The sequence below is a fragment of the Myxocyprinus asiaticus genome, chromosome 11 (genome assembly GCF_019703515.2).
Source record: "Myxocyprinus asiaticus isolate MX2 ecotype Aquarium Trade chromosome 11, UBuf_Myxa_2, whole genome shotgun sequence".
NCBI lineage: Eukaryota > Metazoa > Chordata > Actinopteri > Cypriniformes > Catostomidae > Myxocyprinus > Myxocyprinus asiaticus.
The window spans coordinates 15205337-15229109 of NC_059354.1; the positions used below are offsets into that span (position 1 = coordinate 15205337).

General features: G+C 37.6%; 1 protein-coding gene across 2 annotated transcripts in view; it reads left to right on the top strand.

Moving 5' to 3' along the window:
• The window catches only part of LOC127448596 (UDP-glucuronic acid decarboxylase 1), a 119797-nt gene that overhangs the window by 51466 nt on the left and 44558 nt on the right, over window positions 1-23773 (top strand). For both annotated transcript variants that reach the window (XM_051711262.1, XM_051711261.1), the window contains exons 8-9: window positions 3385-3444; window positions 8821-8942. In XM_051711262.1, coding sequence (XP_051567222.1) covers window positions 3385-3444; window positions 8821-8942 — 182 coding nt within the window. The remainder of the gene's footprint in view (window positions 1-3384; window positions 3445-8820; window positions 8943-23773) is intronic.

The following is a 23773-nucleotide window of genomic DNA, read 5'->3' on the forward strand; positions in this document are numbered from 1 at the left end:
GGATACTGAGTCAACGGTTTAAGAACTGGAACACTCTTACCCATTTTCCACCAAAATGGTGCTGGTGCTAGGCCGGGGAATCTGAGATTTCACTGTGATTTTCACAGCCAGCGTTTTCACTGACTTGACAGTTGAACAGTGATGCAACTATCTATATTACTACATAACATGCCCACCAACAAACCAGTCTTACTCTTAGTTTTGACAGCATATTTAAGTATCTTTATACCATAACAATCTGGCTTTGATATAATGTCAGAAGTTACTTAAACATGTTATTACATTAAAATATTGTATTAAGTTACTGAATACAATATATCAATAAATTCACACATGATATTTGTATGGATGGGGAAAATAAAGTGTCTAAATTAGCTTTGCCATGCAACTAAAATAGGATGGGGTTCCTTGAACATCAGGCACTTTCAACATTGTGGATATATAGAAAGTAAAGTCTCGTTAAAACATTTTTCAAACACTATCTTTTTTTTTATTTGTCTGCAAAAGATGTCCACAGTGTATGTACATGTATCACAAGAGATTTATTAAATTGTAATTTTTTTTTGTGAAATTCGTAAGATCCCCACTAGTGTAATTTCCACCACATCTCAAATTCTGTATTGTGTTTAATAGAATTTTGTGGTAGAAATGATGGTGATGGATTTTATATATATATAAATATATATATAAATAAATAATATATAAACTCCGTAATGTGAGACGCTTAAGACAGCGCTACAGGGAGACAGGAAGGACAGCTGATCGTCCTCCCAGTGGCAGACCACGTGTAACAACACCTGCACAGGATCGGTACATCCGAATATCACACCTGCGGGACAGGTACAGGATGGCAACAACAGCTGCCCGAGTTACACCAGGAACGCACAATCCCTCCATCAGTGCTCAGACTGTCTGCAATAGGCTGAGAGAGGCTGGACTGAAGGCTTGTAGGCTTGTTGAAAGGCAGTTCCTTACCAGACATCACTGGCAACTGCGTCGCCTATGGGCCAGACAGGACTGGCAAAAAGTGCTCTTCACTGACGAGTCGCGGTTTTGTCTCACCAGCGGTGATGGTCGGACTCGTGTTTACGAACGAATGAGCGTTACACCGAGGCCTGTGCTCTTTGAGCGGGATGGATTTGGAGGTGGAGGGTCCGTCATGGTCTGGGGCGGTGTGTCACAGCATCATCGGACTGAGCTTGTTGTCATTGCAGGCAATCTCAACGCTGTGCGTTACAGGGAAGACATCCTCCTCCCTCATGTGGTACCCTTCCTGCAGGCTCATCCTGACATGACCCTCCAGCATGACAATGCCACCAGCCATACTGCTCCTTCTGTGCATGATTTCCTGCAAAACAGGAATGTCAGTGTTCTGCCATGGCCAGCGAAGAGCCCAGATCTCAATCCCATTGAGTAAGTCTGGGACCTGTTGGATTAGAGGGTGAGGGCTAGGGCCATTCCCCCCAGAAATGTCCGGGAACTTGCAAGTGCCTTGGTGGAAGAGTGGAGTAACATCTCACAGCAAGAACTGGCAAATCTGGTGCAGTCCATGAGGAGGAGATGCACTTCAGTAATTAATGCAGCTGATGGCCACACCAGATACTGACTGTTACTTTTGATTTTGACCCCCCCTTTGTTCAGGGACACATTATTCCATTTCTGTTAGTCACATGTCTGTGAAACTTGTTCAGTTTATGTCTTAGTTGTTGAATCTTCATACAAATATTTAAACATGTTAAGTTTGCTGAAAATAAAAGCAGTTGAAAGTGAGAGGACGTTTCTTTTTATATATGTGTGTATATATATATATAAAACATTTGAAAAATAAAATGGACACCTTCTTTGTCTTGCTAATGCTAATTACATTTTTTTGTATCCTAAATACACAAGTAAATTATATTTTCAACAAACTAAAATGGCTTTACAGTTCTGTGTACCACTTGAAAAGGTACCCCTGTCTTCGTTAATGGAACTGTGGGAGTAAAACCAGAAATTGCAACATGGATGAAAACCATTTATTTCCATTTGATTTTGTGGCTGTCAATTGGAAAAGGTTAGCCCCTTTTCAATCATGCTCTATTCCATTTCTTTGCACTCTTCAATCAGACGTCCACTTTCTGTAAGTACAATAGAATAGATGAACTGTAAGAACCAGAATATAGATGGTTTGGTGATGGAGTTTTCCTGAGCTGTCTTTTCTGTGTTGACATGAAATGAATCCTCTCCCCTTTCCTCTCTGGAATTACATACAATTACAAACGGAATCTGTGCCCACAGAATTTAAGAGAAATTCTTCAGCTATCTGCAGAATTTTAATGCTTGTCATTCATAAAGTTTTACACATTTCTTGCCCATTAACTGTTCATTTAATTAAGTACTATACAACAATTAGTTTCAGTCCTCTAATATGATTGGCAAAAGGTGTTCCAAGAGTGATGATATTTAGTATAACAGCACTTGGACACTTTTTGGATCGCTCTTCTGTTTGCGGTGTTCCAGATCAGAGTATGTGAGCGGTGTGGAATGGAAGGAGAGTTTTGCCTCGAGCAAGGAGCAGGTTTTTTTTCGAAGTCAGAGCACACCTGTTTTTTCTTTTGCTCCAGGATCTCTTGGAGAAGGGTTCTCTCACTAATGAGAGTGGACTGAGGAGAAAGGGGGGAATGGAAAACCCAGAGTGTAGCTTAAGTGGATTGATTACAGAATGCTTTGAATGGGGAGGGACAATTGCTGTCACTCCATTCCACTTCCAATCTCTGTGTTGCTTACATTCTTTTAACTTTCTCAGTTTAGCAGTTTTAACATGTGTAAATCGATGTCGCAGATTACCACATATTTTTCCACAAAATCAGCACCGAAAATGCAATAATGATTGCAGATTCTGTCTGGGCCTGGTAATTGCTTTCATCTGAACTAGACTGACAGAAGTGCAAATTTCTCACATGTTTTAGGATTAGGTGTAGAATTAATCACTGTTGCTGTTAAAAGATGTCTTTGGTCACTAACAAGCTGATTGTGTGACAGAATCTTAATGCATCAGTGTGCATATAATCATTTATGTTGTCCATGCAATGCACGTCCCACAATAATAGAGTGACTATCTCAATATTGTTCCAGCCAGCCAAAACGCTTAAAGCAATAATGACAAATTAAATCCTCAATCCAAACATTGAGCTGTGAAAGGATTGTTGTGCATTAATATTCTTTTGCTGAGATTCTGATCCTGATGTGGTTAGATTGCTGTAACCTTGCAGGCTTTTTCTGAATGATGTCTGGTTTTATTGTCCGACTCTCCCAATGGGAGATGCAGGTAGATTGATGAAACAGACTCTACCTGGTTAGATTCAATTTACCAACTGATTTCCTCATGTCTCTTTCTATTCACAGGTTTAGCCAAGCGAGTCGGAGCTCGCCTACTCCTTGCCTCCACTTCAGAAGTATATGGAGGTATGTGCTCTTTCATAAAGCTCTCCATTCTAATGCTTACAGTGATGTGCAAAGAAAGTAAAGCCAAAGAAAAGTTAAATTCGAATTAGGCAGAAATTCTCAAGTCATGGACACAGAGTCCAAGTCAAGTCTTTTGTGACGAGTCCATGTCAAGTCTTTGAATGCCAAGTCTAAGTCAAGTCTTTGTTTTTTGTCATGAGTTTGTCAAGTTTAAATGTCTTTAGGTAAAACATTTTTATACATGACAGTTTAGTTTTATAAACCCTGTTGCAGGACAATTAAATTTATATACTTTTCAATGTATTATTTCTAGGGATGTCCCAGAAAAAGTAAGCACTGCATATTTTCACAAGGAAAAAGCAACAGAAAGTGCATGAGAGGTCTCCTTGTATCTAAACAATGTTGCAGTTGTCAGAGAAAATGTTTTCAGTGTAGACATGAAGACTTGTGTTCTTCGCAGTTCTTTGATTTGGACTCCCAAGTCTATGAAGTCTCAAATCAATGTTTTTTTTGTGCGACTCAAGTCTGTGTCTCAAATTCAGGTTTTCATCTCTGGAATCAGGAGCTCTATAACAGGGGCAAATTATTATAATCTCACTAGAGACTTAAAGTTACTTGGAGGACAGTACCTTAGACCAGGGGTCTCAACCGTTTTGCACCACGGACTGGTTTCGTTTTGAAAACATTCTCGTGGACCGGCCTGTCGGTAGTTTCACACTCATGTTAACACTGGCTATAGATGAAATTACTCTGATGTCACACTGCAGGAAACCCTGTTTCCGGGTTATTACAAGCAGCAGATTTCAATGGTGGAAAAAGGCAGCGCTGCAGTTTTAATAATATTTTAAGCTTTATAGAATGTAATAATGTCTTTTAATGTTAATAAAAGTTATTATAAATGGTTTATCTATGGTTTACAGTGAAGAAATTATGTGGGTTCTTTTCTGAAATATCAGCAAAACATGTTTGAACTTGTTTTAATTAGCCTGTATGATTATGTCGGGCATGTAACAGGTTGATGAATACACATCCTCACATGTTTAACACACTTCTAAAGCCTAAGAAATGTGATTTATAAAAATAAAAACTACCACTACACATGCAATATGTGTCTTTACTGTTTAAATTATTAACCCACAATATTTTTCAGTATGAACATATTCCATTTCAAAACTTAATAACAGCCGTTTTGATTGAAAAATATTATTTACTGCTTTCAAAATAAATGCAAAGACATAATTTTCACAGTATTGCATTATTTTTATTCACTTATCTTTTCACAAACAGTAGTCCATCTTCTGCGGCGGTGGAGACGGGATCTGTTCCTCCCATTATATCTTATATGGTGATCTTGATCATATATTAGTTAGATCATATTTGACCTCATATCTGTCACAGTGATAGCACTTTGGAAATTAAGAACAGCCGTTTGCGATCAGAGTTAGCGTGATGTCTTCGTAAAAAAGTTAATATCCACCAACAGCTGCTGAGGGTCAATTCGGTCTAATAGAGCAGATGTGATAATGATGGTGACCTGTGAATTATCATCATTTATGTAAAATCCTGTGTGGAAGTTTAAAGAAGCCCTAATCTCCAATAATCTGTGGAAAACGGGATGTTTCAACCTTTTTGGGCAGTTTCAGCGCAATTTGAGCGAAGCGCCCATAGACGGCAGTTCTTTTCTGGGCTACCAAAAGAACCAGAAAAGGGCAGGGTGGAGCATTTGTTTGTAAACAGTAACTTCATCTATAGGAAGAGTGGAACCGATGTTTTCTGAAATCGCGGCTTTTATGTACATTTTGGATAGTGCCTCGCAAAGTACGTATATCAGTGCTGCACAAAAATTTTTCCCAGAACGTTCTCGTGACCCGGAAGCAACTCTTCCATGGCCCAGTAATGGGTCGCGACCCGGGGGTTGGGGACCTCTGCCTTAGGCATCAGAGGCCTGTGATCTTATTAGGCTTAGCAGTTGAGATATATAGCTGCATCATATTTAGATCAAAAGGCTTGTAGGACCCCCTAGATAAAATAAAGGTATTTATAGACAAGTGGTGCCTCTATCAGTGTCAGAGTGCATTTGTCAGCCTTCTAAAAAGGTAAAGCTTTATGGCCACAATGCTTTACATAATATTTGGGGGAAAAACACATGCTTGAAGTAAAGTAGATCTTACGTTACCAAAAATTATCCAAAACAATCAATAACAAACAAAACAAAAGATTTTAGCAAAGTCAGTAGCCAAGGCCATAATTAAAAAAAAAATTAGCCTAATGGACAATCAGGAGGATCATCTCCAAGAAGTCATATTTCTTACTTCTGACCTCCTGGAGATGTTTCTTCTGATTGTCAAAATATAATATATGTATACAAACATAAGTAGTTTGAGAGTTAGTGAGACCGATTCTATTTTTTTTTATTTATTTTTTTTGCTATTTGTCAACATATCAAATCCATATATCTATTATATGTTTAAACGTATCCCTATATGTTTAAAAAAACAAACCATGTAATATTTTTCTCACCTCTGTATCCATTGATATACAAACAAATGGCCTTAGCCACAAGAAACGACTTGAAATGCCATTCATTAAACATTCATTGCACTGCTGAGAGGTCATGGCTGTATGTTTAGCGCATGCATGGTCAGTGTCTGAAACAACAAACCTGTTTGCACCAGAAAATCTCTGGAGACATACTGTGGTTTTGCATGCTACAAAGCAACATAACCGGTCTCACCCGCACCTAGCCCACATCCCTTTGAGGAGAGGTTATTTATTTCTGTTACTCTGACTGAGAGGGGGCCGCAATTGATCTTTTGGATTTTGATGGTTGGATAATCAGCTCAATTGGGAATGTGCACAGATCTCCATCCATAAATGCACTGACAGGGAAATGAAGCTGGCCAACTTACCAGTTATTAGTTATGCTCAGTCAAGGTTTGGTTGGCTGCCAGAGACTCAGGGGGTGTGCAGATGAGATCAGAGGGCTCTCTGATGTTAAACCATTGGGCAACACTGTGAATCCAAAGACTCTGCATGCATTGTTTTTTTTTTTCTCAGCCATCATCTTTGAAGCTCATTTTCTACCACCATGCACATGTACTTTGACAGCCCCTCATTGCTCTTCTCTTCAGGATCTTTTAGCCGGGCACATGTCATTCATTCAGGAGAGAGACTTATTTTTCACTGAAAACATTTTTACAAGAGATTGACAATAGCATCAGTTCATCTGTAGAGAAATTGATCCTGCTGTCACCTTAACCTTTGCTCCAGCCTTCAAAATCTGCCTTTTGACTTAATACTTAAAAAGCCAAGAACATTGCTGAATAAGCCACTTTTGCAGTGGTTAGGACAGTATGTTCTCGTCAAGGAGAAGCATTCGTAACTCTTATTCCATTCTACATGTATAGAGCTAATTGAGAGTTCTAAATTCAAATGTACAGATCAATTCAACTGCTCTGACCTGCTTACCATAACCATTAAAGCAAAATCATTTTCTCCCACCTGACTGAAGAAGTGAACAAAATTGTATAACAGTTGTTTGCTGCATCAACCATGCTTATAATCGCTCTGTTTATACAGTGTCTGAGTTAAATATTACATTTTTATCTCCTCTAATAGGTTTATGCAATCAAGGAAAACACATTTTCCCCATTATTATTTTAAACGATTTTACAGCTTTTAATAATTTGATCAGTTATAACCTCATGGATTTGAGCATCCAATGAAAATTTCAGCACACTTGTGGATAAAATTGTCCTCACTTGAGTGCTCACAGCTGGGATTTGATGAGTGTGTCATATTGCTGTTCCTTGGGAGATCAGCTGCATGACTTGGTTAATCTGAAGAAAAATAATTACATAAATGTAAAGTAATTACGTTTTTGAAGTACAATGCTGCTTAAATGCAGAAAATCAGCAGTGGCACCGTTCAATGTGCATTATTAGAACATTAATGATACAAATTTGACTTTTAATATGATGTATAGTAAATAATCATTTTCCATGCAAATGTTTGCCTTTCTAATTTGATTGCACCGACTCAAACTCAGTTCAGTTAAGTCACAGCTGTGGTAAATGAGAATAACTTTTTTTTGTTTGTTTTTTAGTAGTTTTTCTTGTTGGCAGTTTAGTAGTTTATATTTGCACGCTATGTTCCAAAAATGATTCAGCAGGCGCATAAACCTGGCAGAGCAATTTATATGTGTCTACAGTAGTACTGGAAGGGACCTAGTCGTAACAGATCATGTTTGGAGCCGTTCACACCGAAAGTGTTCTTGTGTCCATCTTGGCTGTTTTTCAATATTTTTTCCTATGTAAACTTGCTAGATGGATGTTTTTGACCATTGTCCTGTGTCTGGCTGTGTTTAAGAGTCTCGCACGAGCCCTGTCATTGTCAGTTGACATAAAAAAAACAAAAACAGAATGGCACTTAGTCCTTGGGATTCAACAGAAAAAAACCTAAATTCTTGCCTCCATAATGGCTGACCTAGTGTGAATTTTTTTTTCTTCTCATAGTTCACTGTCTCTGCATTGTTTGTTTTACTGTTTATAGTTCTATGGCCATAGGAATGCATAAAGTCATTATAAACAGTGGTTATGTAATGCTTACATAATTTGTTTTAAAAGGGTTAGTTCACCCAAAAATTTGAATACGCTCATGTTTTTACGAACCTGTATGATTTTCTTTCTTCCATGGAGCACAAAGGAGAAGCAGAATGTCGGTGCGATTTTCTAATTAAATTGAACTGGAACTAGGACAGTCAAGCTCCAATAAGGACAACATAAATGTAGTTCATATGACATGTGAATTTGCTATAAAAAGCCATGGCCAAGTGATAGCTTTGAGTGAGAAACAAACGCATTTTCAATTCAAGCCCATTCAAATCTGTCACATTGATGTCATCAATGTGCAAAGAATCAATGGAATTTGGTTGTGTGCTGTACTTTTGTCTGTGTGCAACTGAAGATTAGTGTATGAAAAATGCGCTAGATTTGAATAAGCAGAAGGCAAGAATTGTATTCAGTAACCATTTAAATGTCATTTTCTCACACAAAAGATGTATGACTTTAGAAGACTTGGAAAATAGTTCCTTCTCGCAATCATTTCATGGAAAAAGGCTGCTTAGACGTGATGGCAAAAACCTTGTTTGTGTTCCACAGGAAAAGAAAAAGCATAGTGGTTGGTGATTATCCTATTTTTTTTTTTTTTTTTTTTTTTTTTTTTTTTTTGTGTGTGTGTGGCTAATTTATGCCTTTAAGGACCATTGTCCTTTTTAGTTACAATAGAATGTTTCAGTGGAACTTGCAATATGTGTTTTTAAGGTAGTCTGTAGGGGAATTGTGTTTTAGATGTGTGTGTGTCTGTGTCTTCAACTAGACCCAGAGGTGCACCCCCAGAATGAGGACTACTGGGGCCATGTGAACCCTATTGGTCCACGGGCCTGCTATGATGAAGGAAAGCGTGTTGCTGAGACCATGTGTTATGCCTACATGAAACAGGTAAGAGTGGATTTCATCCATCCATACTTCACTGCTCACCAGCTCTATAGATTTTTGTAGGAGCTGACAGTGCTACACTTGGTGTTATTTATCTAGCTCTCAAAGTGTAGTAGAGAATAAGTCATGTGGGATCAGCCGTCACATTATTATTCTAGTCTAGATGTTCTTTGCTGTTGCTTTCTTACCAAACCATCTTACCAAAAAAACAGATATAATGTATCCCGTTAGAGCCAATTAATAATAATACATTTTATTTATAGGCACCTTTCACGACACTCAAGGTCACCTTACAAACAGACCACAAAAAAGTCATCCTTGAATGCATCAACAATAACAACATTAAGCAAACAATACTATGATATACGATAAGACACTGGAAGATACAAAGTATGAACTCAGTGCATGCACAGTCATAAAAATGCCTGCTTAAATAGGTGAGTTTTAAAAGTACGATCACTGTTACGAATATCCAGAGGAAGGGAATTCTATAAGTGAGGGGCAGTATAACTAAAGGCTCTAGACCCCATAGGTCTACATGGTATAACAAGAAGAGTTGACAAGGAAGATCTGAGGGTACGTGTAGGTGTATAGATATGAAAAAGATCAGAGAGATATGAAGGAGTAAGATTATTTAAGGCCTTGTAGGCAAGAAGCAAGATTTTAAAATCAGAGCAAGAAGCTCAGAATACATATTAAAAGTCACAAACTGAACTTGAGCCTCAAAAATGTGGTGAACTTAAAAAAAAAAAAATAAATAAAGATACCAGAATCTCAATGATTGTATATACATTGGAGTGTTAAGTTTCTATATGTGGTAAAAACCCTTTTTGAGAGAAAAAAAAGAAGCCAACTGAAGTGCCTGTTCACAGCAGCACGTCTGGGTGTATGGTTTAATGAAGAAATAAAGATAGTGGTGGGCCAAGCAATTCTCAAAATTGCTGGTTTCAAACAGTCTTTTGAACCTTTTTTTGCAGAAACTTAGCTTACAATAATTTCCAGAGGTTGTTAGTAGACTTTCTACAATAAAGTAGATCTGATCTGTTGGAACAACTGTCTTTTGTAAGTTGTGGTTACATCAGGCATACTGATCAACCTAAATATCAAACACACTGGCATCCACAAACAAATGATACTAGACCTTTTCTCAGAACTAACCACAATTTTGCAATTGTTTTTAACCTGGTCACATTATCATTTTTAGTGGATTATGAAGTCCTTTTTCCTCAAGTTCAAACAAGTTTCCTAGCACAGTTGTGTATTTCATCACAAACTATGGACATTTCAGTGTCTGATTAACTTTTGGGGGCGTACAATTTGATGAATTTATGTGCCAGTAAAAATTTTTTTTAAAAAAATAAAAAATTTGATGAAGCTTTTTGACAATTGACATAACATACTGTATATTTCCGTATTAGTAATACCTGTAACTGCAAATTTCTATTTATTTTTCCTTTATATACACAATTAAATAAAACAATTCTTAAAATCTCTAATTAAAAAAGAAAAACTTTCTAAACTACTTTCACATTCTGCAAGGGGTATGTAAACTTATGAGTAAGTTAATGTACAATTATTCATATTATTATTATTATTTCTTCAAATGCAGCCCCATCATTCGTTATCATGGTTGCAATCTGAGTGATATCAGTCAGAAAACTTGCATTGTTTAGGTATCATTTTAGGAAGCAGGATGTGGTTTTATACTGCGGTCAAGGACCTTTTTGTGGTTGGTTTAGTCAGAAAATGTCCTTACAGTCTCAAGTGTTCACACTCCTCAGCTCAGGGATATAAACAGTCATATGAACTCACATTGTCAGTTGAATTCTATTTCATTAGACGCAAATAGCCCACTACCTAATTCTCACTTGACTTTTTGGGGGCCACAAAATAAAGGTTAGTTGGCCGCCCGATCAGTAAATTGACATTGTATAGCCCAAAGGCTGGTAATATTGGGCATTGTTTGAAAAATGTGAACTCCTAAAACGGCAAAGTTCACACATAGATCAAGATCAAAATGATCATTTATAAAGATTCAGCGCTGTCTGGTTTTATGTGACAGCTTCATTTCCTGCTTGTCTTGTTGAACATTGTTATATGATTGATTGGCACCAGCCTTTAATGCAGCTGATTATATCTGTTTTTTGTTTCACTTGGTGTCATTCTGTGGCTTTATCGCTTTCACATTTCCCCCATTCCACACATTTTCAATCTATAACATCATCATCATTTAGGGAAATATTTGTTTTCTGAGAAATGCTCCCTCACTAGTTTGATTTGAAGATTGTCAATCATCATGCATCTGGCATGTCCTTTTGAAATTAATTTCAGTGACATTTAAGAAAAAGAGGTTTTTATACCCAATGTGATATTTTGTTTGTTTTCAAAGAACTGTTTGTTTCTGTTTACTACCCTATATCCTAATTGAGGATAATATGCTTTTTTCACACTTCCACGTTCATGCAGCAGAGGCAGGGACGAATTAACCACTGGGCCGATTGGGCCATTGCCCAGGGGCCTCTAAACCCAAAGGGCCCCAAGCTCTAAATCAATTTATTTATTTATTTATTTTGAGACATTTATTATAAATCCACATAAATGTCAGCCTTATGTGAAATAGCATTTGTTCGGCCGAATGCGTGTTGGACTACAGCAGAGAATAAAGTGCACAGTGAGCTATGAGCCTAAATAGCACAATACATAGATCTTCAAATGATAAAATCACATTAAAGTCGAACAAAAATAATCTCTGTCATTGCCTTCAACATAGTAGGCCTGTTCTTAATCAATGGAAAATGCAAATTCTGCCCGGGGCAGGTTCACTTTCCATGAGGCAGCAAATGCTATGGATTACAGGACTTCTTCGGGATGCTTTGACTTTTAAATGATTCAGCATTTAACTTGTGTAATTGTTGTCTGCACACCAGAGCAAAAGGGGGAAAAAACATTGGCTCACTGTTTAACAAGCGCTGAAACTTTGCCAGGAGAAAAACTATCTTGAATGATGTGTAACAGTCACATTAAGTCCTCTTTGCAACCTAAACATCATCAGAATGTTGATTTGTGACACCAGTGCTGAAAAAGCTTGATGCAATGCAACAAATGGTGAAACAGAACACAGGTGTTTCGAGATGCATTAATAAATATTAAAGTTCTTTTAAACTTAATGTAGTGTCTAAAAAAATGCGACGGTCCTAAGTTGTGGCGCAGCACAATGATCAAAGACGTCCTTCCAGTGCGCGTTTACATAAAAGACAATTTAAAAACAGCGCAGACGCACGTGTGAACAGTCCGTAACTCGCCCTATAGCCTACTTTGAAAAACTGGCCCAAAACCTGTAGGTTTGTCGTGTACCGTCGGACACAGATCGGGTTGAAGAACTCTATACAGGTGCAGAATAACCGAAAAGTGATTTTGATATTTGAATACTGTGCACAACCCTATTAATAACACATGATTTTGAATCGGTTCATGATGAAAAAGTACATATAATTGGCCGTGTCAGACATTGTTACAAACTTCCATATTTGAAAAATCAAACCAAATCTGCCAAGCGTCCTGTAGCGCATAAAGGTGAACGTAGTCACATCATGGGGGGGCCTCCACAGTGTACCGGCCCATGAGCCTCTCAGGTCTTAATCCGTCCTTGAGCAGAGGGCTTTAACTGTAGTGAACATAAACGTTTTCTACGTTATCAATGGCAGTGACCACAGAGCAGAATTATTGTTGATTTAAATGTTTAAGAATTGCTTAAACTAAACAATCCTACTAAGGTTTTAGATGATTTCCAGGGATAACAAAACAATTTTTTTTTTTTTTTATGGGTTTCGATTGGATGAAAGATGTATGGTTTCACGTGGCAGAATGCATACCTGTGAAAGCAGTAATTTAATAACTTTTATTAAAGAGATGCAAAAATACATCACAAACATGTTACATAGAGCTCCTTAAAATTAGAGCAAGAAAATTGTTATGAGTAAAGAGTAAACAATCATGTTTGCATTGCTCTTGTGTCTACACCATTTCATATTATCTCCATGTATATTTTAAGACACATTAAATTGATAAAATAAAGCATCTCTTTAGTAGGGCTGTCACGATTATAAAATTTGGCTGACAGTTAATTGTCAAACAAATAATTGCAATTATGACGATTAATTGTCTGTTGTAGGGCTTTCGCGATTTATAACAATTAATTGTCATACAAATTGTCATAATTTTTAAGGTATGTGTGCTTCAAACAAGTCAAGTCATTTATTCATACTTAACTTCATATCAAATAATATAACAAAACAAGTATGCATGATTTCCTTTAGGTCTTTAAAAACTTGTAAAATATTGCAAAGGGGTAAAATGACATGAAAAAAATATATTTTAAATATCAAAATATTTCCAAATATTAAAATATGTCTATCTTTTTGGTCAACTTTAGTCTTGGTCCATTTTACATTTCCACTGTTGTTTTTAGAATCCAGCAAACCTGATTATGTTATGTAATTTTTGTGATGTTTTGTGATGTGATGTTATGTTTTATGTGATGTTTGATGTGATGTGATTTTTATGTTATGCTTTATGTGATGCGATTCAAATGATAATATCTCATTAAACTCTTACAAAATTAATCAAACAGTTACTACATGTAGTATGCACTCTGCCCAGGCGGGCTGACATTGAGGCAGCAAATGCTAGCATCATTGTCATGTGCATGGAGTTGCACTGCTGTGGTTAAATAGCCTCTTCAAGGGTGCTTTGATTTTTAAACAGTTTAAAATGGCAAATGGCATTGAACTTGTCTAGCTATTGTATGTAAATATGCACATTAGAGCAAAAGGGGAAAAAAACACTGTCTAACCGTTTATAAAGCGCTGTAACTTTCCTTGGTGAAAAACAACCTGGAATCATGTTTAATGGTGCAACAGTCACATGAAATGTCTTCCTTCTCACAAATGGATTCTCTGATTATTGAAGAAACGTTGATTAATTGCTTTTCACAGCACAGCGCAACAAATGAAACGACGCAGGTTTTTATAAAAGGCGTTTATAAAAATTAAAGTTCTTTTTAACTTTACTTGGTGTCTAAAAATGTGGCGATCTTGCACGAGACACTGAAAGAGAAAACAGTGAGATTCAGCTCAACAGTCAAAGATGCCCGTACAGTGCGCATTAACAGTACAGACGCACAGAAAAGCATGTTTGAACAGCCCCTATCTCACCCTATACTTGAAAAACTCACCAAAACCAGATGTTTTGTCAGAACTCATTGAGTTCGGCTGGGGTTGAAGACCTCTAGTGCATGTATAGAAAAACCGGATAGTGATTTTGGTATTTGAATAGTGGCGCGTCGAGCGATACCGAATGTCAACTATCCATCCACATCCCTACTTAAAATTCCCGTAGTTGGACAGTAAAATGTGATTGTGAATTGCACAATATTCAAAGATCAAAAAGTGCAATATGATTGTTATTTAATAATCAGGACAGGCGTAATTCGTAGTTTGATTACTTGGAAACCACTGGTTAAAAATGTGTAATGTGGTTTGAATGGTACAGAGTTTTCAGTGGTGACTAAATGTTTACGACAAGATAAATTGCTGAAGCAAGTTGTTACTTGGATGAACACAAATGCTAACAGTAGATTTAACATCTTGCAAGTGCATCGACAATAAAAATGCTATTTTATTTTATTTATTTTCTCCCCAATTTGGAATGCCCAATTCCCAATGTGCTCTAAGTCCTCGTGGTGGCGTAGTGACTCACCTCAATCCGGGTGGCGGAGGAAGAATCTCAGTTGCCTCCGCATCTGAGACCGTCAATCCACGCATCTTATCACATGGCTTGTTGAGCGCGTTACGGCGGAGACCTAGCGCATGTTGAGGCTTCACGCTATTCTCCATGGCATCCATGCACAACTCGCCACACGCCCCACCGAGAGCGATCCACGTTATAGCGACCACGAGGAGGTTAACCCAACGTGCCTCTACCCATCCTAGCAACTGGGCAAATTGGTTGCTAAGGAAGCCTGACTGGAGTCACTCAGCACGTCCTGGATTCGAACTTGTGACTTTAGGTGTGGTAGTCAGCATCTTTACTTGCTGAGCTACCCAGGCCCCCAAAAATGCTATTTTAAAAAATAATGTTAGCTTAAACTTGAGTTTGCTGCATTTTATTTCTCAGAGAATAACTTGAACAGTGTGCAGCACCTTGGTGTGTCAGTCCAAAGAATGTTTAGGTGTAATGTCAAGTTCAAATAAGGTAGAATTTATCAAAACTGACAACCCTCCATTGACAAGAATGCAGGCAGAAGTTTGTTTACTCTATGGTCAGACATGGGCCACGATAACGCTAATCAGTTTGAAAACACATGGATTTTGCTACATTTACACCTCTCATCCACAATAGAACAGCGTTTTCCTTCAGTGAAAACAGAGACTTCTGAAAACGCTCTGCAGAAATGCATACTTTGGAAAACGATGTTAGGAAACTGAAAACAGAGGTTTTAAATTAAACGAATTAGTGTGGACGTGGCCTTGGATGTGATATTATTTTGTCTGATTTATTCTGCTTTTTTTTTTTTTTTTTTTGGAGAATGTTTTGGATTCAAGCTGATAAAATGGTACTGACAACAAATATACTAAAGTATGAGTGGATTTGAGAAAATTTGGGATCATAAACTTGTTCATTAGCTCTTCATTTGATCTGAAGCCTGCCACAGTGTCATAATGCAATAAGATTCCAGCGATTAGCTAATTGTCTGTCCGCACTGAAAGTGAAAATGCGACAATAACAGCCAATCAGAACATATTCCATGTGTAGTATACAGTTATTTGGAGCAAGATTTTGAACCAAATAATGCTGCAGAAATTGATTATTGATTGATAAGCAATTAACAAAATATCCAGTTGTGGTCACAGCTGTTTAGGATAAAAATTCAGATTCACATGGAAGAGATGACGCTTTGTAGCATCGCATGTGCAGTGTAAAGTGAATTTTATCTTGTTTTCATTTATCTCTTTTTTGCCTTCTTACTCGATGTGGTCTCTTCCTGTCCATATCTATCTGTCCATCTTCCTCTTCTCTAACCTGTCTTCCCCCCTGCGTTTGAGGAAAGATCAGTGAGCTGGTGGAGATGCTTCATATGTGCCTGCATTCTTTTCTGCTCTTATTTTCATGCTCAATTTGACTAAATCACTCTTCCATTCATGCACTTCCCTCCTTCCATGTCAGCTTGACTTCTCTATTCAATTGATTGCTCTCAGCTTTTGGATTGCAGACAGTCTCTATATTCTTCTCTGATAATCGCTTATTCATTTATTTGTGATTCCAGTCATTTGACATATTTTGACAGACACATTCTTGAATGTAGATGTTGATGTTCTTTTTCACGTTTTATTGTGCATGGTTTCATAGATACTTGTTATTTAAAAATATGTATGTCTTTGTAATCTACATCAGATGTTGTTTTTATTGGATAATTAAATCCATTCTGATGTTGATCTAGATATCATATCTACAGTACATTCTATTTTAGTTGTGAGTAGAAATTTAGGATGTTAGTGTATCGTATTGTCTTGTTGCCTTCACTTTGAGCAATCACACTTGTATTACTCATTAGTATGTCACTTTAGATACAAGCATCTTCTAAATGGATACATGTAAATGTAGATATGAAGAGAGGAATTCTGGCCAAGAATCATTGCGCCATCACAATAGCAGTATTTTTTTTTTTTTTTTTGCTTTTTAAAATAAAAAAAGAAATTGTGATTAATTTTAGTGAAACGAGAACTGGAAAGTTTTGGAGAGAGTGAAGATTGAATGATCAAGCACGTTCACTACCACTCCCCCACAGCAGACACAAAGCTCACATGATCACACTTAGTCATTGAATGATCCATTCAACATCCAAACACTACTACGCTCTGTTTCCAGTTAACTTCTGTCTCAGCTATTATTGTTTTGACTGAGTAGTTATTACATTCTTTGAAGTCTTTTTAATCTAGTCTCCTTTCATGCTTCCTTGATTCCTCCTTTCTTTCTCTCTCTCTTTCTATCTCCCTCCTCCTCTGGTGTCTCATTCATATCTCTCACATTTGTAAATGTATTAAAGTAGCAAGTAGGTGAAAACACAGATCTGTCTTTTTTGACCTCTGACTGTCTCTTTTGGTGAGCATCCCATCCAGTTAACTGAATTAGTCCACTTCAATGCCTTCTGCTGTCTCTCTGTCACCTTACATTAGCTTTCACGCTCACCTGCTCTCGTTCATATATCTCTGCCATCATTTATCATCATCATCATCAAGATATTACTTTAAAATGTTTATGTTTGTTTAATGCAGAGTTGTATTTTAGGTGCTGGGAGTTGTCATCATTATTTTAAAGACCCCAAGAAATCATAATTTGAGTTGTGGCTTTTAGTTCATGTCTGTTAGCTTTGAGGTCATCTTTGTGCTTGTGTACTCTTGACTAGATGTACTTTTTAGCTATATGCATTAAGGGATATTTCACCCAAAAATGAAAATCTCTCATCATTCACTCACCCTCATGATATCCCAAATGTGCATGACTTTCTTTCTTCTGCTGAACACAAAGATTTTTTGAAACATTTCTCAGCTCTGTAGGTCAGTGCAATGCAAATGAATGGTAGCCAGAACTTTGAACATCCAAAAATCATATAAAGGCAGCATAAAAGTTATCTGTACAACTCCAGTGGTTGAATCCATGTCTTTAGAAGTGATGTGATAGGTGTGGGTGAGAAACAGATCAATATTTAAAACCTTTTTTACTATACTGTAAATTGACTAAATTCACCAGCTGTCCTATGTGGGTTCACAAGAGGGCCGAGTTCTTATTCTGTTGTTTAACAATTTTCATTCTTCGTGCATATCTCCACCTACTTGGCAGGGAGGAGAAAGAGAGAAAAAAAACAGAGAAATAAAGAATAAATAAATAATATTTTCAACAGCCCAGTAGCTGCCGATACGCACAAAGAATGCAAATCAGTAAACGTGAACGTGCATAGGAGGGCTGTTGGAAAGTAGATTTATAGTCAAAAAAAAAATAATAATTTAACTATTGATCTGTTTGAATGTCATATGAATTACTTTTATGCTGCCTTTATATGCTTTGTGGAGCTTCAGCGTTCTGGCCACCATTCACTTGCATTGTGAGGACCAACAGAGCTGAAATGTTCTTCTAAAATTCTTAATTTGTGTTCATCAGAAGAAAATAAGTCATGCACATCTGGGATAAATGATGAGAGGATTTTCATTTTTGGGTAAACTATCTCTTTAAACTTTACGGTCTTCCTCTTCTGGGAAAACGGACCAGAAATATTGAAGACTCATCTTGCACACTAATCGTTTTTGTCCAATCTAATGTTCTCTAGAATGAGAATGTCCCTCCCCCCAATAACACCTGCCATTGACTAGCAATAGCAAGTAGCAAATCATGGTTCACGTCTGTGACGTAATTATTGTCTTTTTTATTTTTTATTGTACAGTAAGTGTCCAAACACAATTCCTATTTCGATGGGGAAAACTTCAACACAGGGAGCAAAACTGTGCTTGTCAAGTGATTTCGTTAGGTCTTTTTGCACCATTTTAATTATGTTTTTGCATTCATTGTAAATGGTCCTGTGGTGTGACAATTGAATATTTAAAAGTATGAAAATGCATGCATGCATTATAATTTTTAGTGCATGGTTCTGACTAGGGATGTGCTGAAAGACTAATTTCACTGACGTTTAAATGGAAATTTTGAAGTCGACTAGTCTAAAAAGAAACCAACCTTCAGAAAACATTAAAAAAAATTGTTTATACTTAATCTATTCCAAATCCAAAGCTAAATTCCACTGAAAAGGGGCATTTATCTGTGACGTGCTTGCCTTGCATTATGATCATTGTACATTAAATATAGAATATGACACGCATTCACTGAATCAACGTTAGCGTATAGAGGCATATTTATTGAGAACAATTGAATGAATAGTGCTGGACCAGTAGAGCAACCCAGCCTGTTCTAAACAGAATTCACCACGTAAAAGTTACTTAACATATTAAAACAGTCAGGACTAACAGGTAGACTAAGCCAAATCTTCGAGAGAGGAAAGAAATGCGCTGAAAAGTTGCGCGTATTTCACGACATACAGTCGTGCCGTTGATCTAATATGACAGCTGTTCGGTAAAGAACGTTAACCAATAACAGTTACGGTGTAAAAAAAAAAAAAAAAAAAACAAGTAGCCATTGGGTAGAAAAAATAGGCTTGTGATTTAGCCTACAACAAACATAATGTATTCTAAACATGACGTGCACACAGAATAAAAGATAGTTTAAACTGTTAAGCAGTCGCGGCACCTCGTTTAAAATTTAAATTTTCTAGACTTCTTACTCAAAAGCATACATTTTTTTTGATGAGCAAAATTAACACGTCAGCATGGTCTGGTGAAAGACGGGACTTGACTCACCTGAGGCGACTGTCCTGTGCTTGAAAAAGCCTGCTCAGTGGAAAAATAACGTATTTTTCCACTGTGCAAGCATGCACAGATGTAAAGAAGACTCAAATGTGAAAACATCCATAGGGACTTTCAAAGGTTTGGTAATCCGTTCCCGCACCACCACCGAAGTGATTTATTTCACAGCTAATTTGCTGAGTTTGCTTGTCTAGCGAGAGGACATTTTCCTGTGCGCGCCGCAAGTGAGAGAGGGAAGAAGCATGCGCAGCCTGAGGTGATATGGAACTTTGTATCTGCTACAGATATCTTCTTTTTAAAATAATATTTGTATTATTAATTCTATTTAAAATATGTAACATTAATATGACAGTAATTTAAGCACAGCCTCTTTAAACAATGAAGACAAATGTAAATGTGTAAAAATGATGATCGGTTTAATTGGGGGAAATATTAACCGACTAGTAATTGTGTCGACTAGCAGCATCAGAACCGTTTAGTCGACTAGTCTCACACATCCCTAGTTCTGACATACACCTCAAGATGCAACTTGGACACATCATCAGTGATGTAACCTGGGAACAACAGGTGTTTCGGGTCTTTTAATCATCAGACACCCTCACCCAGGCGACCCAGACGGGGGCTATCATGCCCCAGCTTGTGTCCAAGTAGATTTTGTTAACCACGGATCGCCTCGCTTGATCCATAGCCATCTTGATGCCCTCTCTGCTGCATCCATGGTGTTCTTGATGGCCTTTTTCCTGTGCAGCCCTGTGATGCCAAGGTGCTTGAGTGCTCTGAACAGTGACTGGCCGGCAAAGCGTCTGCAATCAACTTCAACAGGCTCATATCTAGCCCTCCAACCGCGAATGTGGCATTCGCCTACCAAGCCCTCATGCCTGGCCCTCTTCCACTCATACGCCTCTTCAATATGGTCTTCCCAGGGGACCGTCAGCTTCAGCAGGACCATCTGCCTTATTATTTCAGACATCAGGACCATGTCTGGCCTGAGGATGGTCACTGCGATGGTATCTGGGAATCTGAGCTGTCACCCTAGGTTGACCAGAAGCTGCCAGTCTCCTGCTGTGGCAAGAAGCCCACCTGCTGTTCTTGCATATTAGTAGTGAAAGAATTAGCAAAATGTGGTTCAATATAGTTGTAGATGGAGTATAGCCTGTCACACGGCAGGACATGTTATCTTCATAATAAAAAATATTACATATTAAACTACCCATATGCAAACACACAATATGATGCTAATTCTATGGCACTTCTGGCTGTGGAAGCATCTCTTCCCATGTTTCCTCATTTTCATAATTTCAAACTTGTTCCATCCTTCCATTCATTCAAGTCAATCAGTAGTCATATCATCTCCCCTTCTTCATCTTATTACTGAGGGTACACAATAGTGCACCAATGTAGAAGGCGTTTACCTGCTGAATTATCCTCTCTTTGATTTACAATTCACATCCTGCTGCTTTTAATAAAAGCTCCTAGCATTTAGCAGTCAATCAGCTGACAGGCCTCTCAGTCCTGGGATGCTGGGATACGTAGGGTTCACTGTGTGCCTTTTATGTCGATTTATAATACAAATAGTTCCAGCTCTTGAATCTGATTTTTTTGACTCTAGGCTTTTCCCATTTAAAAAAAAAAGTCTGTTGGAATAAGAGTTGCAGCTTTGTTGATTTGGAGGGTTAGGACGGTATGTGTAGTGTAAAATGTGTTTTGTCAAACACTTAGAGGTCTAACAACACAGATATGGGGAATTACTCCCTCTACACCAATGACTGCATCGCCAAGGACCCCTCTGTCAAGCTCCTGAAGTTTGCAGACGACACCACTGTCATCGGCCTCATCTGAGATGACGATGAGTCTGCATAGAGAAGGGAGGTTGAACAGCTGGCTATCTGGTGCAGTCAAAACAACCTTGAGCTTAACATGCTCAAAACGGTGGAGATGATTGTGGACTTTAGGAGAAACACACCAACACTGACCCCCCTCACCATTCTAAACAGCACTGTGGCAGCAGTGGAGTCATTCAGGTTCCTGGGCACCACCATCTCACAGGACCTGAAGTGGGAGACCCACATTGACTCCATTGTGAAAAAGGCCCAGCAGAGGTTGTACTTCCTTCACCAGCTGAGGAAATTCAACCTGCTACAGGTGTTGCTGATACAGTTCTACTCAGCAGTCATTGAGTCTGTCCTCTGCACTTCAATAACTGTCTGGTTTGGTTCAGCTATGAAATCAGACATCAGAAGACTACAAAGGACAATTCGGACTGCTGAGAGGATTATTGGTTGCCCCCTGCCCACCCTTCAAGAACTATACACTTCCAGAGTGAGGAAAATGGCTGGAAAAATCACTCTGGACCCCACTCACACTGCCCACTACCTTTTTGAACTGTTGCCTTCTGGCCGGCGCTTCAGAGCTCTGAGCACCAGAACCGTCAGGCACAGGAACAGTTTTTTCCCTCAGGCTATCCATCTCATGAACAGTTAAAACTGCCCCATTGAGCAATAACTATGTGCAATACACAGCTTAGTCTTTTTTTATATTTATCCAACACATCCAACCTCTTCTGCCATTTCATTCCTCTGGGAAAAAAACAAAAACGAAAAAAAAAAAAAAAACATTTGCACTGTACATAACAGATGTGTATTTGCACTGTACATAACAGATAACAGATTTGTATTAGATTGCACTACGTATTTGTATGTATGTATGTATGTGTGTGTCTGTGTGTGTATGTACGTATGTGTATAACTATTTTTTATTTTTTATTATTATCTATGTCTTGCTGCTGTTTTTGTATTGTTTTTGTATTGTTGTACACTGGAAGCTCCTGTCACAAGACAAATTCCTTGTAAGCATACTTGGCAATAAAGCTCACTCTGATTCTGAATGTTGTTTTGTTCTTTTTTCCTCCAGAACACACTGTAAAGTTAATCCGTGCTGTGCACACACGCACAGTGTGTTTGTGTGTTGTTGACATCTGTGTGCAATCAAATGATTGCCTTGCAATCAGGCTAGTGCGTTCCTTTCCATAAGAAGGCCACTTAAGTATGCTGTCCTGGTATTGTCCTCCTCATGGGAAGTCTGCCATTTTTCTTGCCCGTCCTTCATTTATGATGATATTCAAGAGCGTTTTCATGTTTTTATTCATGCCCACTGAGTTAAATATAGTATTGTTGGACATAAAAGTTCTAGCTTATCCAGCTAAGTTTCCAGTTTCTCTCTGCAAGTGGAGCACAGTGTTTCAGGGCCAGTGTTTCATGTGTAGATTCTGCCTTGAGACTGCATGCATCTCTTTGATTTGTGTAGCTGATATCATATCAATTCTCCTTTTCTAGAAGATGGTTTTGTTTTTTAAAACCGCTTTTATGCAGTGATGAGCAGTATTATTTTATGCCCACGACTTATAACAACCACCCAGACTGTTTGTTCTGACATTTTTTTGTCTATCACTGATATTTTGCATTGCTTTTATATCAGTTAGGCGACACTCTTTTTGCAAAGTGACTTTCACCCAAGATTTTGTCATTATATTTATCTGCATGCTTTTTATTTTTCCATGGAGCACAAAATGTCCACACACGACTGACAAGCTCCAAAAAGAACAACAAATGCACCCTAAAAGTAGTCCATATGATTTTTTGTTGTTGTTGTTTGTTACATTACAAGTCTTCAGAAGCTATATGATAGTTTTATGGGACAGAAATGTATGCAGTTGCTCAGTATCAAATAATTTCTGCAAATCCAGTGTTTAACAGTAAAGGATTAGTCAGGTCAGCAGAGTAGTTCAGATTTTTACTTGGCCTGCCAACGTTTTCACAAAAAGTGAAATTTACTTTTAGCTAAATATTTTTTGTATGTGCCAGAAAGAAAAATCATTAATTTTTTTTCTGTACAACAAAAAATAAAGTTAAAGAAACAAACAAAAAACCAAAAACAAATACCATGTAAGTGTTTCTGATTTGCAGTAATAACTGGAAATTATTCAGCTATAATCTAACTTCATCAAAGCTATGTCATAAACACACTTTTTTTGGTAAAGCTTTGCTACAAAACAATGATTGGTATATCATTTTCAACCAATACTTACTGATGTTTTTTAAGCCCTATTCATACAGGATTAGTTTTCTTAACAACGTTTGAGCTACAGTTATCATCACTCGATGTCTGTGATTTCATGTACTGATTCGGACGGGACTAAGATCTCTGCATTTATTACAGAGGTGGGAGTGTCTGTTTTCTAGATGTGGACATTACAGAAGGTTGAACACATTGAATTAATTTATCTTTTACACTTTATCTGTTTAAATTTACAATTATTTATCATTTTGAAAAAAACATTTTAAATATTTTTTTTTATTGATTTAATTTTAA